Source organism: Numenius arquata, chromosome 7 (assembly GCF_964106895.1).
Source record: "Numenius arquata chromosome 7, bNumArq3.hap1.1, whole genome shotgun sequence".
NCBI classification, from domain to species: domain Eukaryota; kingdom Metazoa; phylum Chordata; class Aves; order Charadriiformes; family Scolopacidae; genus Numenius; species Numenius arquata.
The window spans coordinates 29,784,268-29,799,367 of NC_133582.1; the positions used below are offsets into that span (position 1 = coordinate 29,784,268).

At 50.6% G+C, this 15,100-nt stretch overlaps 1 protein-coding gene across 2 annotated transcripts in view; it reads right to left on the bottom strand.

The window, feature by feature from the left end:
• Positions 1-10,011: 10,011 nt before the first annotated feature.
• Positions 10,012-15,100, bottom strand: part of APLF (aprataxin and PNKP like factor) — a 33,434-nt gene continuing 28,345 nt past the window's right edge. For both annotated transcript variants that reach the window (XM_074150553.1, XM_074150552.1), the window contains exon 9: positions 10,012-11,010. In XM_074150553.1, the coding sequence (XP_074006654.1) occupies positions 10,805-11,010 (206 nt within the window). In that variant the 3' untranslated portion in view covers positions 10,012-10,804. The remainder of the gene's footprint in view (positions 11,011-15,100) is intronic.

The following is a 15,100-nucleotide window of genomic DNA, read 5'->3' on the forward strand; positions in this document are numbered from 1 at the left end:
CTGCATTCTCCCTCACTCCCTGTGTCAGCAGGGCTGTGACCCTCGCTGGGTGCTTGGGCTACCCCTTTCCAAACACTCAATATCATCTGTGCTGAAAAAAACCCACACCTTGAGCAGAAGGAAGCAGAACTGAGACAAGATAGACACTACCCCCTCAGACTTACCAGAGATCCTGTTCTCTCTTACACTGCTCTGTTAGGATTCTGTTCTACAGACTCTACCCTAACACATTGTCAGGAAAAGCCCCAAACCACTGCTGAGACAGGGAACACTGCAGCTTCCAAAGGGACCTTCCTAATACCATCCAGAACAAGAGAACAAGGGAAAAAATCTGATATAAAACCACCAAATCCTGAACAGTAAGTACCAACACCAAGCACAACGTTGCTCAAAGCACAAAGTCATCGCCCTCAAAACCAGGACTGGGTAAAAATGACAGAAAAGAAGACACAAAGATGGTAACGTACCCCAGAAAAAGACATCCCCGAGCTCAAAAGACCATCGAGGAATATAAAACCCCATGGGAGTTCATTCATCTGCTCATCTGCTGGTTCTAGGAGAAAAAATGTGGAAGGAAACATAAGGAAAGCATGCATCACAGGAAGTGCATTGAGGCATAGCAATAATATCTGGGCGTGTAGCACTCTGAAAAATCACAGAATCACAGAATCACAAAATCTTCTTGGTTGGAAGGGTCCTTTGAGATCATCGAGTCCAACCACAAAAAAACCCAAACAAACAAACAAAAAAACACCCACCAAACACCAAAAACAAAACAAAAACCACACAAAACACACCCACAACCACACACCACACCCACCCACAAACAGACACAAACTAACAATCTCGGGCACTAGAGCATGCCCTGAAGTGCCATGTCTACACGTTTCTTAAATACCTCCAGGGATGGCGACTCCACCACCTCCCTGGGCAGGCTGTTCCAGTGCCTGACCACTCTCTCAGTAAAGTCATTCTTCCTAATATCTAATCTAAACCTCCCCTGCTGAAACTTTACACCATTTCCTCTGGTCCTGTCATTATTCAGGAGAAGAAGCCAACACCCACCTCTCTACACCCTCCTTTCAGGTAGTTGTAGAGGGCAATGAGGTCCCCCCTCAGCCTCCTCTTCTCCAAACTAAACATGCCCAGATGCCAAATGCTAATGCACTCCAAAAAAGCAAGGAGGTGGAAAGCTCCAAAAATTACATGTGTTAAAGTGCTCCAGCCAGCAGGGCACTGAAGGGCTACTGCCGGGCCATGCGTTGAAGCACTCCAATAAAAGCCAGGTGAAGCGGTCCAAAACAGCCAGGCGGTGAAGCACTGCTCCAGGACAGCGCCATTAAGCACTCCAATACACGAGGCATTGTACAATCAAGAAAAAAGCCATGGGGTACAACACCCCAAAAGAGGTATAGGGCTCCAAAAAAGTCAAGCAATGAGGTGCTACCAAAAACACATGTGCTGAAAAACTCCTCCAGGAACATGTGGTTATGCAAACAAAAAAAATGCCAGGAGAGGAAGAAACGAAAAGACTAAGAGAGTGAATAAAGCCCTAAAAAAGGGCAGGGAAGGATTTCTTCGGGGGGGGCATGATGAATGCCTCCAAGAAGAGCTGAGCAACAAGGACGATGACATCCTCCAGGGTGGTGCAGAGAAGGACGCTTTATTGCGCTGGGTATATTACCATAAGTACAAGAAAGACCATACCGTACCATATGCAAGACATACAATACTAGAAACACCACACCATACAAGCCATACCACACCTCAGAAGGCAGACAAGGCCAATACTACACTAAGGCCTCCTCCGGGGCACTCCAGTGAGGGCTCCTCCAGGGCCAACACCATGAAGGGCTCCTCCAGGATGCCACACAGCCCATGGGCTCCTCACACCGATGGGCTCCTCCAGCACGGCACCAGGACAGGCTCCTCCAGGGCACTGCAGCCAAGGGATCCTTGGGGGAGACGCAGCAAAGGGCCTCCAGGGCAGCAATACAAAGGGCTCCTCCGGGGCAACGCAAGCAGTGGCTCCTCCGGCACCGTGCCGTGAAGGCCTCCTCCGGGACGCCACCGCAAAAGGCTCCTCGGAAGCGCCGCCGGCAAAAGGGACGTCACCGCAACAGGCTCCTCTGGGCTGGCCCCACCGGGGGATCCTCCGCAACGCTGCAACCATGGGCTCGGCCGGGGCAGCACAAGGAAGAAAAGAGACAGTATAAGCCACACAAGGAAGACACACCAGGCAACACAAGCAACAGGCTATGATACAAGCAAGACCGTACATACCATACAAAGCAAAAAGAAACACCACACCATAGACTACCAAAACTACATACAATTGAACTAGCGCAACATAGACAATACATACAGTAAATACCAGACCGTGTCACACAAGACACGCAACGCAATATAAAAAAGACCACACAATACTACAGAATACACAGAAGACCTACCGGAGAGAAAACACATACAACCCAAGGAATACAATACGTACCATACGTACCATTCACAGCGCACATCCTCCAGGGCGATGCCATCATGGGCTCCTCCAGGACGCCATGATGATGACAGGCACCTCTGCTGCAGAGCAGTGATGGGCTCCTGCGGCATGCTGCATCCATCAGCTCCTAGCGGGCAGCACTATGATGGGCTGCTCCGGCGTGGCACGGGGATGGACTCCTCCCAGAAGGCACGGAGATGGGCTCCTCCAGGGCAGCGCGCTGACGGGCTCATTGGGCTTGGCACTGTGAAGCACTCCTCTGCAGCGCCGCAGCAAAGGCCTCCTCTGGGGCGCCGTGCTGAAAGGCTCCTCCATGGCGCAGCGATGAAGGGCTCCTCCAGCGCAGCGTGACCACGGCTCCTCTAGCGGAGAGGCACAAAGGGGTCCTCCGGCGTGGCGTGCTGATGGGCTGCTCCAACGAAACACGACAGTGGGATCCTCCGCGGCGCTACGGTGAAGGCGAAGGGCTCCACCACGGCACAGCAAGGATGGGCTCCCCTCCAGGGAATCACAGAGAAGGGCTCCTCTGGGGCATGGTGGTCAAGGGCTCCTCTGGCGCAGCCCAGCAAAGGGCCTCCAGGGCTGCAAAACACTGGGCTCCTCTGGGGCAGCACAACTAGTGGATCCTCCGGCACGGCGCCATGAAGGGCTCCTCTGGGACGTCACTGCAGAGGACTCCTCGCAGGCGGCACTGGCAAACGGATGGCACAGCAAAGGCCTCCTCTGGGGCGCTGCAGCTAAAGGCTCCTCGGGGATGGCCCCACCGGGGGCTCCTCCGCCCCGCAGCAGCCATCGGCTCCACTGGGGCAGCACAACAAAGAAAAGAGATGGCAGAAGCCACACAAGGAAGACACACCACACAATACAGGCAGTAGACTACAACACAAGCAAGACCGTACAAACTAGACTATACAGACCAGGCACAGGAAAAATAAACGCCGTAACAGAGGTGACATACGCTACATACAATTGAACTAGTAGGACATATAAGATACCTACAATAAATATGGTACCACGTCACGCAACACATATAAAACAATATACAAAATACCATCCAAGACTATAGATTACACACAAGACCTACACGAGACAAAACACAAACAACACAGCCGATACAATACAGGCCATGCCTACAATTCACAGTACAACACAAGCTCCAGGCAATACAAAACACAAGACGTATAAACGATACATACAACACAAGAAAGACCAGACCACACAATAAAACAGAACACAGGCAAGGCAATACAAAATACAAGACATACAAAACGATACAGAGAATACAACACAGACCTTACGCGCGATACACGCCACGCTGCAGAGGGCAATACCTACAAGAGAACAAAGAACACACTAGAACATACAATAAAACACCACACAGAGAATACGGACAATACTGGGCCGTCCAAAATACAGTCCCTGCCATGCATACCAAACAACACAGACAATACCCAAATACAATACCAAATACAGTACATTACAAAACACAGTCAAGACTTACAATAAAATACACCACCATCAAATACAGACAGTACAATACATAAGATACAAAATACATTACAAGACATACAACAGAATACAACACACTACCAAATACACTGCAACACCAAGTAGACTACAAGAGAGACCACACAAGAATACAACACAGACAATACCATACAACACAGACAACATCATGCAATAGGAGACGTACAAGACCTACAAGACAAAAAGAAACACAAGACAGAACGGGCCACACGTAACATGCAATACAGCAAGGACGAGACATAAAATGCACTACAAAATACACTGCAATTCACATCCTACTTAACAAGACAGAACACATGTAAAACAAGACCTACAAGAAATACAGCACAGACAAGGCAATGCGGGGCAAAATACCACACAAAATACAGTCCAAGCCACACAAGACAACACAAGACAGGTCAGACAATAGTACACAAGACAGACGATACAATCTAGAAAACAAACTCCATACCATACACCATAGTCGCTGCACATAGTACACAAACACAGTACATCACAATACAACAGATACATCGGAGTAAATACAATACATACAATGTAAGACATGCAAAAAATACAAGACCATACATTGCGGAAAACAGAATACATACAAGACAAAACAGAATACAGACAAACAACGTGACGCATATGATAAAAACAATACGATAGATACAACAGAATACGAACCAGAAGGGAAGACATACCATATCACACAACAACTACCATACCCTTCAATAAAATACATAAAAGACTATCACGACCATACAATACATACCTTATCCTCATATACATACCGTAAATAAAGCACAATACGTACAAGGCAAGACATAAAAGACAATAAATACCACCCTGTACTACCTAACACATCTGATACGATACAAATAACAGATTAAATACCCTACCATACAGCAAAAAACAACAGAAACTATGCACACAAAAAATACAAGACAAAACACAAGATAGACAACACAATAGATACCCCACAACACATAACAAATTATACAACACAAAGTATCGTAGAAGCAAGAACTCCTCCCAGGAGGCACCACAATGGGCTCCTACTCTTGATCCACCGCCATGAAGGGCTCCTCTGGCCTTGGATGGCGATGGGCTCCTCCGGAGTTGGACGGCGATGGGCTCCTCCGGCGAGGCGTGCTGAGGGGCTTCTCCAGCCAGGCGCGATGATGGCGTCCTCAAGCGTGGCCTGAAGAGGGGCTCCAAGAAGACCTGGGCGGCGCCATCAACAGCTCCTCCGGAGCGGCACCACGAGGGATCCTCCAGGGCGGCACAAGGAATAACAAATACAAGAGAAATAACACAAGCAAGACAGACCATACAATACATACCATCTAGACAATAAGAGAAACACCATAGCATCAACTACATACAACTGAACTAAAAGAATACACAGAATACAGACATAGTACCCTAAGTACAAGAAAGACCATACCGTACCATATGCAAGACATACAATACTAGAAACACCACACCATACAAGCCATACCACACCTCAGAAGGCAGACAAGGCCAATACTACACTAAGGCCTCCTCCGGGGCGCTCCAGTGAGGGCTCCTCCAGGGCCAACACCATGAAGGGCTCCTCCTGGGCTTTGTAGTGAAGCTCTCCTTCATGTCGCTGTTACAACGGGCTCCTCTTGTCTGGCACTGTGAAAGGTGCGATGAATGACTCCAAGGAAACCTGGGTGGTGTGATGAAGAACTCTGCTGGGGCAGCATTATGATGGGCTCCTTCGGTTTCGCAATTTGAAGGGCTCCTATCGGGGCAACATGACCATGGGCACCTCTGGGGTGGCGCAATGAAGGACTCCTTTGGCCTGGTGTGGTGAAGGGCTCCTCCAGTGTAGTGCGGTGAAGGCCTCCTCCAAGGTGGCAAGACGAGGGGCTCCTCTGTGATATGGGCTGCTCTGCAGCAGTGCCACCATGGGTTCCCCCAGGGTCGTGCAACCATGGAGTCCTGCAGGATGGTGCAACAGTGGGCTCCTCTGGTGCAGCAAATGGTCCTCCAGGGCATCACAGTGAAGGGCACCTTTGGTGTGGAATGGTGAAGGGCTTCACTGCGGTAGAGCAATGTATATCTCTTGGTCTCTTTCTACAGAAGACAGAGATCCACACAGCAGGGCACAGAAATGATCCAATCTACAAAATACAGACAGCGCTGAAAACAGGATTTTGCTTACCTCTGTGCACAGCACATACACAGGAGGCCGTTCTCCCCAGAGACACCCTCCTCCTCCCCCACCTTAGGGCCGTGCCACCCTGGCATTTCCACAGCCCGCACCTCATGCCCCGGACGTTGCCTCCAACGAAACCCGCATTGGCCTGGACTGCTGAGAGCTGACCGGCAGAGCTCCCTGCAAAAGTTAAGCTTTCACCTTTCCAACAACAAATCTGAGTCATCAGACACTGACACAGGCAACAAAATTACTCAAAAATCCCACTAATCTGCAGGTTTTCCCTCAGCTCCTTGCAGATCTGGATCTTCACAGTTTCAACAGCTCTGGAAAGCTCCCACATCCTGCTATTTCCAGATTTTGATATTTCTCACCACAGGTATATCCCTTGGCAGCGCCCGGTGTAGAAGAGCCCTGAAGAAAACCTCTGAGCAAACCCTGGCTGTGCGAGGGGCTGCACAAAGGGCATGGCCCTTCCATGGGGCTGAATTGCAGGGGGTGAGTTTACCTCAGTTTGGCCAGTGGTTACTACAGCCACAGGGAAGTGTGGCCAGCCGGGCTTCAGCCAAACTGGGAAAGAATGGACAACAAAGGGGAAATCGTGGATATTCTTTTGAGGGCACAACCATCACTTCTGTTGAATCTTGCTAAAACCAAGGCTATTGTACCTGGAAGAGCTGGGAGGGGGGACTTAAAACTTCCAGCCTCCTGAGAGAGAGGCAGGTCTCGCTCCATGGCAGAGGCATTTAGGGCATCAGCATCCCTGCGGGGACACGTGAATGAGAAAAAACACAAGAAATGCTGCAGGAACCATGAAAACAAATGCCCCTGCATAACACCATGAGGCTGGGGTCTGAGAAGGAAAGTATGTCTGTGGTCTGAGAAGGTGCACCAGCCTCACTGACCCTGCACTGTTCCACCATGTCCCCAGAGCAACCAGGTTTGTCACGACAGGACCATGAGGAATTAAAAGAAAGAGCAAAGGAAAATTAAATTAAATGGAAAATTCATTTTCCACTGACTCCAGTGCTCAGCCTCACACCTATTGGAACCTCAGGCTCCAAACACCCACTGGGACAACCACGCTCCACAGCCTGAGCCACACTTCCGGCCTGGGGCCGCCCTCACGCCAGGGCGGGGCCGGGGCGGAGGCCCCGCACCCCTGGGCCGCCGGACCGCCGCCGCTGCTCCCCGGCGGAAAGCGGCTCTCTCCCCTCGCCACTACCTGGCGACGAGGTGTCCGCTTCCTCGGGAACACCCTTCTCCTCCTCCTCCTCCTCCTTCTCCTCAGGGCGGCGCCGCTCCCGGCAGCTCCCCAGCCCGCGCCTCGCGCCCCGACCGTTGCCTCCAACGGTCACCGCGCCGGCCTGGACTGCCGAGAGCTGACCGACAGAGCTCCCCGCCGGGCAGGGCCCGCCCGCCCTGAAGCTACGGCGGAAGCCGGGAGTCAAAGCGGCGCCCGATGTAGAGCCCGCCCCAGGGGAAAAGCCGGGCCGGGCAGGGCTGGGAGGGCGAGCTCAGGGCAGACCAGCCCTGCCCAGCCCCGGCGGCCCCTCATCTCAGCCCCGGCCTCACCTCATTTGAAGCCCCACCTGTGGAAAGCCCCAGCCCCGCACTACAGACCTGCTCCGGCCTCCCCAAACCGGGGCAGGGCAGGCGGAGGCTCCCCTGCTACCCACCCAACCTCTCCCTGCCACAGCACAGTGCTGTCCCCCTGGCCAGTGCCTTGGCACCCGTCGCTAGGCGACAGCAGCCCCAGCTGGGCGCCGGGCCTCCTGCACCTCCTGGCCCATCCCAGCACTGCAGCACCGCCGCGCCAGGCCCGTTCCCACACAGACCCAACATGGGGGGAGTTGAGTGGGCTTGGGGCTGCAAGGAGGGCTGTGGCTGTGCACAGCTGCGTGCAGGAGTGGCAAGGCCCAGTCACCGCCTGCTCCCAACAACAAGAAAGGAATACAAGCCAGTCAAAAACACGGCGGGGGGGGTCGTACAGGCCACCGCTGGCCTCCTCACCAGTGGAGACAGACACAAAGAGGGCAGCACTGCAGAGAAAGGGCATTTGGCCGAGCCCTGCAACGCCCTCCCATGTCAGTAGCAACAACGTTCATGTTGACTCCCCTCAGCAAAAACATCAGGGAATAAACCTGGTAAAACACCATAGCTGAGCATACAGAAATCTCCCATTCCCTTGTCCCGGCACAACTTTGGTTCAGCACAGGCAAAATACCTCTTGTGGGAACCACAAGGACAGCATCTCGGGGATGCATTACTTATTAGACCATTACTTATTATTAACCAGTTAAAGTGTGAGAGGTAAAAAACCCCACATTCAGAATCCATCTGTTAATCTCTAAAACACCCCAGTTATGTAAATTATCTTTCTTGAGCTCTTTGAGACCTGCTGATTACAAATGCAATGCAAAAGTTAAGCTTTCAACTTTCTAACAAAAAGTCCGAGTCATCAAACACTGACACAGGCAAAAAAATTACTCAAAAATCCCACTAATCTGCAGGTTTTCCCTCAGCTTCTTGCAGATCTGGATCTTCACAGTTTCAACAGCTCTGGTAAGCTCCCACATTCTGCTATTTCCAGATTTTGATCTTTCTCACCACAGGTATATCCCATGGCAGCGCCCGGTGTAGAAGAGCCCTGAAGAAAACCTCTGAGCAAACCCTGGCTGTGCGAGGGGCTGCACAAAGAGCATGACCTTTCCACAGGGCTGAATTGAAGGGGGTGACTTTACCTCAGTTTGGCCATGGAAAATTCATTTTCCACTGACTCCAGTGCTCAGCCTCACACCTATTGGAACCTCAGGCTCCAAACACCCACTGGGACAACCACGCTCCACAGCAGCCTGGGGCCGCCCTCACGGCACGGCCGGGCGGAAGCTCCGCACCCCTGGGCCGCCCGACCGCCGCCGCCGCTCCCCGGAGGACAGCGGCTCTCTCCCTTCGCCACTACCTGGCGACGAGGTGTCCGCTTCCCCGGGAACACCCTCCTCCTCCTCCTTCATCTCCTCAGGGCGGCGCCTTCCTCATCTCCCGTCAGCTCCCCAGCCGGCGCCTCGCGCCCCGACCGTTACCTCCAACGGTCACCGCGCCTCGCGCTGCGGAGTGCGTGCACCACCGGCGGGGCGGGCGCGGGGCGGGCGCGGGAGGAGGAGCCCTAGGGGAAAACAGGAATGAGGGAAAACACACCAAAACCTGCAGGAACCACGAAAAGGAATGCTCCTACGGAACGCCCCCAAATGCTTCGGCTTGAGGAAGGTTACAGTCACAGGAATCATCAGACGCTGTAGAAAAACATGGGAGATTCTTTCCCTATGAAATACCTTCAGCAAACAGTAAGCCAACGGCCAGCAGAAGCCCACGTTCTCCACATTCAGAACAGTTGCCCACTGTGAACATCGGTATTTTTGATATCTACAACTTTTGAGAGAAGCAGCGAACCACAGTTGACAAGAGATGACCCTGTGTCCAAAAGCAGCCCCACTGCCCCTTTGCAGTGACGGCCATTTTATTTTAAGCAGAGAACACTTTGCCACCCAACCGAAAAGCTCGAGTGTAGTTGGATGTCTGTTTTCAACCATGATCGGGCAACATTCACAGGGCAGCCCGAGGCACACCGTGCTCCCCCTGATGAATTTCAGCATCGTGTCCATAAAAGCACGCAATTGACACGGCTCCAATCACCTGTCCTGAAACACTGGAACTTTTTACCTTTCTTTCCGGGAAGCTCAGGGAAGCTGTGAAACACAGCGAAGGCAAGATCTTCCAACGAAGTCTTCAGAAATGAGAGACGCAGTTACACCATTTTCCCACAGTATGTTACAAGTTTTATTGTGCAAAAATACAGTCATCAAGACTTCAGCTTTATTGTGAACTTAACACAATTCCAGTGATGTACAGGCGTGGAAAGAACTACTACTGTAATTATAAAAAATACACCATAATTTTCGAGGCAAGCAAGTGGTTAACTACATTGAGATACTCCTCTCAAGTGATTTAGGCAACCTGTAACTACTGTACATCAAAAAAATCAAAGAAATGACACCTAAAAGGAAAGCCAGTATCCGACTAATGAAGTTTAAGACTGCACTAACTCAAAAGAAAATTAAAAATTGGTTTAGACAGATTCCCCAGCGATGTCCAAGAATTAGTCTGCGATACTGCAAGTGTGAAGTGTAACTCTTCTGCTGTCAACACAGTATTTATTGTGTTTCAGCAAAACAAAAGGCTTTCCTAATGCCAGTATTTCTTTCAAGGAATAGGAATGCCTTTCAAGCATAGGAAGATGAAACACTAACAACCTTTAAAATTGTATTTCAAACTATGAGACACCAATCGTGTTGCAAAAGAAATACATGACAAAACAAAACAAAACAAAAAACATCCAGAGCTCAGTCCTCTGGCTCCATCACTTAACAAAAAAACCCCACCAAAATAACACATATGGACAAGAGAGGCATTGCTGAATCCCCTTGCCCCCATTAAAATCTTCCTGTAGTGCCTACATGACTGAGGAAAACAGGTTTCCAAGCAATTCCTGTCCTTGCGCATCCATGTTTTAACACAATCAGATTGGATGTTCATAATGTTGTTCCATGCAGCTACTTTTTGGTCTTAACAAATCTACGTGCTTCTTGCAAAAGAGTTTCAACATCTTCGCTATCCTTCTCTTCTGAACTTGGTTCCCAGTCAGAGTCTTCATCAGTAGGTTCGCACTCCTCTTCCTCATCATCTATAAAGCTGTCGTTAAGGTCATATTCATTTGGTTCATCATTGTTGGCACTACCTTTCTCCACAGCCCTTTTTCCTGTAGGGACAAAATGTCATATATTCATGAATCATAAATACAGAACTAGAGAGACCTTTCAGAGACCATCTAGTTAGTCCCTTCCCTCAAGAGGGGAAAGAATCACTTAAAGCACTCTACCCAATGCTGACAATTTGGGTTTGATTTTCAAGATTCACGAGAAGCTGTGCCATCTCTCTCTGACCCCTACTGCAGCACTTACCAGCCTGACCGCTTACAAAGTTTTCCTTACTGGCTTTTCTTCCAGCACTTGGAAGACAGAGTGTGTCCTCAGCAAGTTTGCTGATGATACCAAACTGGGAGGGCTGGCCGACACTCCAGAGGGCTGTGCCGCCATCCAGCATGACCTGGACAGGCTGGAACTGGGCAGAGAAGAACCTAATGAGGTTCAACAAGGGCAAATGTAGGGTCCTGCACCTGGGGAGGAAGAACCCCAGGCACCAATAGAGGTTAGGGATGGATCTTCTGGAAAGCACTTCTGAGGAGAAGGATCTGGGAGTCCTGGTGGATAGCAAACTTTCCATGAGCCAGCAATGTGCCCTTGTCGCCAAGGGGGCCAATGGGATCCTGGGCTGCATAGGGAAGAGTGTGGCCAGTAGGTCCAGGGGGGTCATTCTCCCCCTCTACTCTGCACTGGTGAGGCCACCACTGGAATACTGCATCCACTTCTGGGCTCCCCAGCTCAAGAGAGACAGGGAACTACTGGAGAGAGTCCAACGCAGGGCAACTAAGATGATTAAGGGATTAGAGCACCTCCCTTACGAGGAAAGGCTCAAAGAGCTGGGGCTCTTCAGCCTGGAGAAGAGAAGGCTGAGGGGAGACCTTATCTATGTTTACAAGTACCTAAAGGGTGGGTTGAAGGATGATGGAGCTGGACTCTTTTCAGTGGTTTCCAGCGATAGGACAAGGGGCAACGGGGCACAAGCTGGAACATGGGAAGTTCCATTTAAATATGAGGAGAAACTTCTTTCCGGTGAGGGTGCCAGAGCCCTGGAACAGGCTGCCCAGGGAGGTGGTGGAGTCCCCTTCTCTGGAGATTTTCAAGACCCACCCTGATGCAGTCCCGAGTGATGTGCTCTGGGCAATCCTGCTTTAGCAGAGGAATTGGACTAGATGATCTCTAGAGGTCCCTTCCAACTCTGGCAATTCTGTGATTCCGTGACAGTATCAGCCCTCTTCTGAGAATGTCTTCTGATATCAGAAGAAAACAGTTTCAGGTAATGTCTCCTGATAACTCTCCTTTCCCTAAGGGGGCACACACAATTTTCCTTGTCATCTTCCTGCTACTTCCGTACCTAAACAATGTATCTATCTTGCCATTTAGCCTCTAGCTACTGCCAGGTGGCTATTGTGACCCTCGATTTTCTGCCTTCATCCACAGATACTTACTTCAGACTATTTCATACTCATACCCTTGGGAATCTGACACTGCTTTTAATTTCCATTCACTTCTTTCCCAAGCTTCAGGTGAAGCCTCCACTCACCTCCTACATTCTCAACTTGGACTGTCCCGGTTTGAAGTAAAACCGAACCAATTTTCTGTTCTGTAACTTTACATCCTAGCTAGGCCTCCTCTAACTCTCTGAAATTAATGGCATATTGTGGAGAAAACTGCTCGTTCTCAGAGTGATAAGACCAATGTTTGTGCTCCATGCCAAGGAATGGTATGCAGGGAGGCCCTTGCTTATACTTATTGCTATAACAACCAAGGTCAGGCAATTTCGTTATTTGCCCCCTTAGAGGGTCGGAAACGGAAAAAACGTAGAGGGGTCACGTCGGTGGGGAGGAGTGGACAGGACAGGTGACCCAAACCTGACCAACTAGGGTATTCCATCCCATCTGCCCCATGCTCAGTATAAAGGCTGAGGGATCAAAGGGTCAGCCCTTCCTGCGATGGCCGACGTCCAGAGAGGACTCTGTCTGTTCATCTGCCTTTGATCCCGATCCGTGTGTTCCTGACTCCAGAGCTGGAATCCAGTTCCCATTCGTCACTGAGTCCAGTCTGGGACTTCCCCAGTGCCTGCCGGTGATGTAACTGACATCCTGGGAGCTTGATACGGTTTTGTATATATTGTATCTATTTCATTATTTTCTTCTTTATTTTTATTTTAATATTAATTTTTCATTAAAGTAGTTTAGTTCATTCTAAACTTCTGAATCTCCTTCTCTCTTTCTCCTCCTCTCTCCTCTTTTAGGGGGGGGGAAGGGGGGGGAAGGGCCATCTGCCGGTCCGGTTTTGGTAAATTCAGCCAAAACCACGACAGATTCTATTGGCGCCCAACGTGGGGCACGACGGCTGTGGTCTGTTAAGATTGCCTGAATAGTTTGAATTCCAGTTTGCTTTCACCATGTTGTACCTACAGGATATGGTATATGATATTTTTAGAGACTTTTGTATGAAGTTGATTGATTTAGTGGTGCTTAACTGGTTGGACATATTGACTTGTTGTATTGAGGTAGGTTTATATTTGTTCTGTGTTTGGATGCGATGGTATAGGCGTGCTATGTTGGTGTGGGCTGGTGCTCAGGTGTATAATCTGAGATTTGCATTTGGTAGGGTATCTTCATGTTTCGGGCATCGCATAATAGATTCTGCCGCTAATTACACTTTTGATTTTGCCTGGGGAAAGTTTACTTTGCCTGTTCATGATTATTTAAAAATGTTACCAATTGAACTAAGGGGTGGAAAACCTACGGGCTGGACAGAGAATGATTGTTATGATTGTCTCTGTCATGTGGGCCTGATTTTGATACTTATGACACTGAATGTGCTGCAGGCGTTAGATCTTATTAGACTTGAGGAGTATCAGAATGAGCATTGTGTGACAGGCAACCTTGCTACTCAAACAACAGAGACACAAACAGTTGCTTCCCCAGCCCCCGCGACAATGGTAGCAGGAACACAAACAGTTGCCCCTCCAGCCCCAGCGAGAGTCACAGCAGGGACGCAAACAGTTACTTCCCCAGCCCCGGTGACAGTCACAGCAGGGACGCAAACAGTTACTTCTCCAGCCCCAGCGACAGTCACAGCAGGGACGCAGACAGTTGCTGCCCCAGCGAGAGTCTCAGTGCAGACACAAACAGAACCAGCCCAAGCCCCAGCCCCGGCCCCGGCCCAAGCCAAGCCAGCGGCACCGGCCAAGGCCACGCCGACACCGGCCCCAGCGGCAGCGGTCGCCCCCCCACCGGCTCCGGCACCGGCTTCGGCACAAGCCGCGCCCCGGCCCGTCCCGGCCCCGGTCACTCCGCAGCCGGCGGTAAAAGTGGCTCCGCCGCCCGCACCCCCCGCATCTCCATCGCCAGCCCCTCCCCCGCCCGCAGCTGCACCGGCCGCTCCGGCCCCGACAGCCAGCGCTGCCACTGCTCCAGCTCCCAAACCGAGCACTGCCGCTCCCCCAGCGCCAGCAGAACCGGCACAAGTTGCTCCGGTGACCAGGAAGCAGAAAAAGAGGTCGGCTCCGTCCCCTGCCCCTTACGACAAGGACATGCCCAAGCTAGAGAGCTCGGGAGAGGGTTCTTCTGATGAAGATGCAGGACAGGGTCCGTCTGGTGTAGATAAAGGAAAGCACCCTCTTACAACACAGTCAACAGCCCCTTCTCAGGCAGATAGGGGAGAGGGTCCTTCTCAGCCAGCCTCAATACAGGATGATGCCTCAGATGTAGATGTAATTATTAACTCTTTGTCCTTAAAGGATTTGCGAAATCTAAGGAAGGATTTTACTCGTCATGATGGGGAGCCCCTTCTCTCTTGGTTGCTCCGATGCTGGGACAGTGGAGCTAATTCCATAGACTTAGATGGTAGAGAAGCCAGCCAGCTGGGAAATCTGGCCAAAGAGGGAGGTATTGATAAAGCGATTGGGAATAAGGCAGAGGTTCTCAGTCTCTGGAGGCGACTGTTATCAGCTGTAAAGAGCAGATATCCCTTTAAGGATGATATCCAAAGCCGTCCAAGGCAATGGACCAGCATGGAGAAAGGTATTACATACCTGAGAGAACTGGCTATTCGAGAAGTGATTTATGGTGATTGGCAAGTGACTATAAATCCTGATGAAATGCCATGTCAACGACCTTTGTTGAAAAAGTTTGTGCA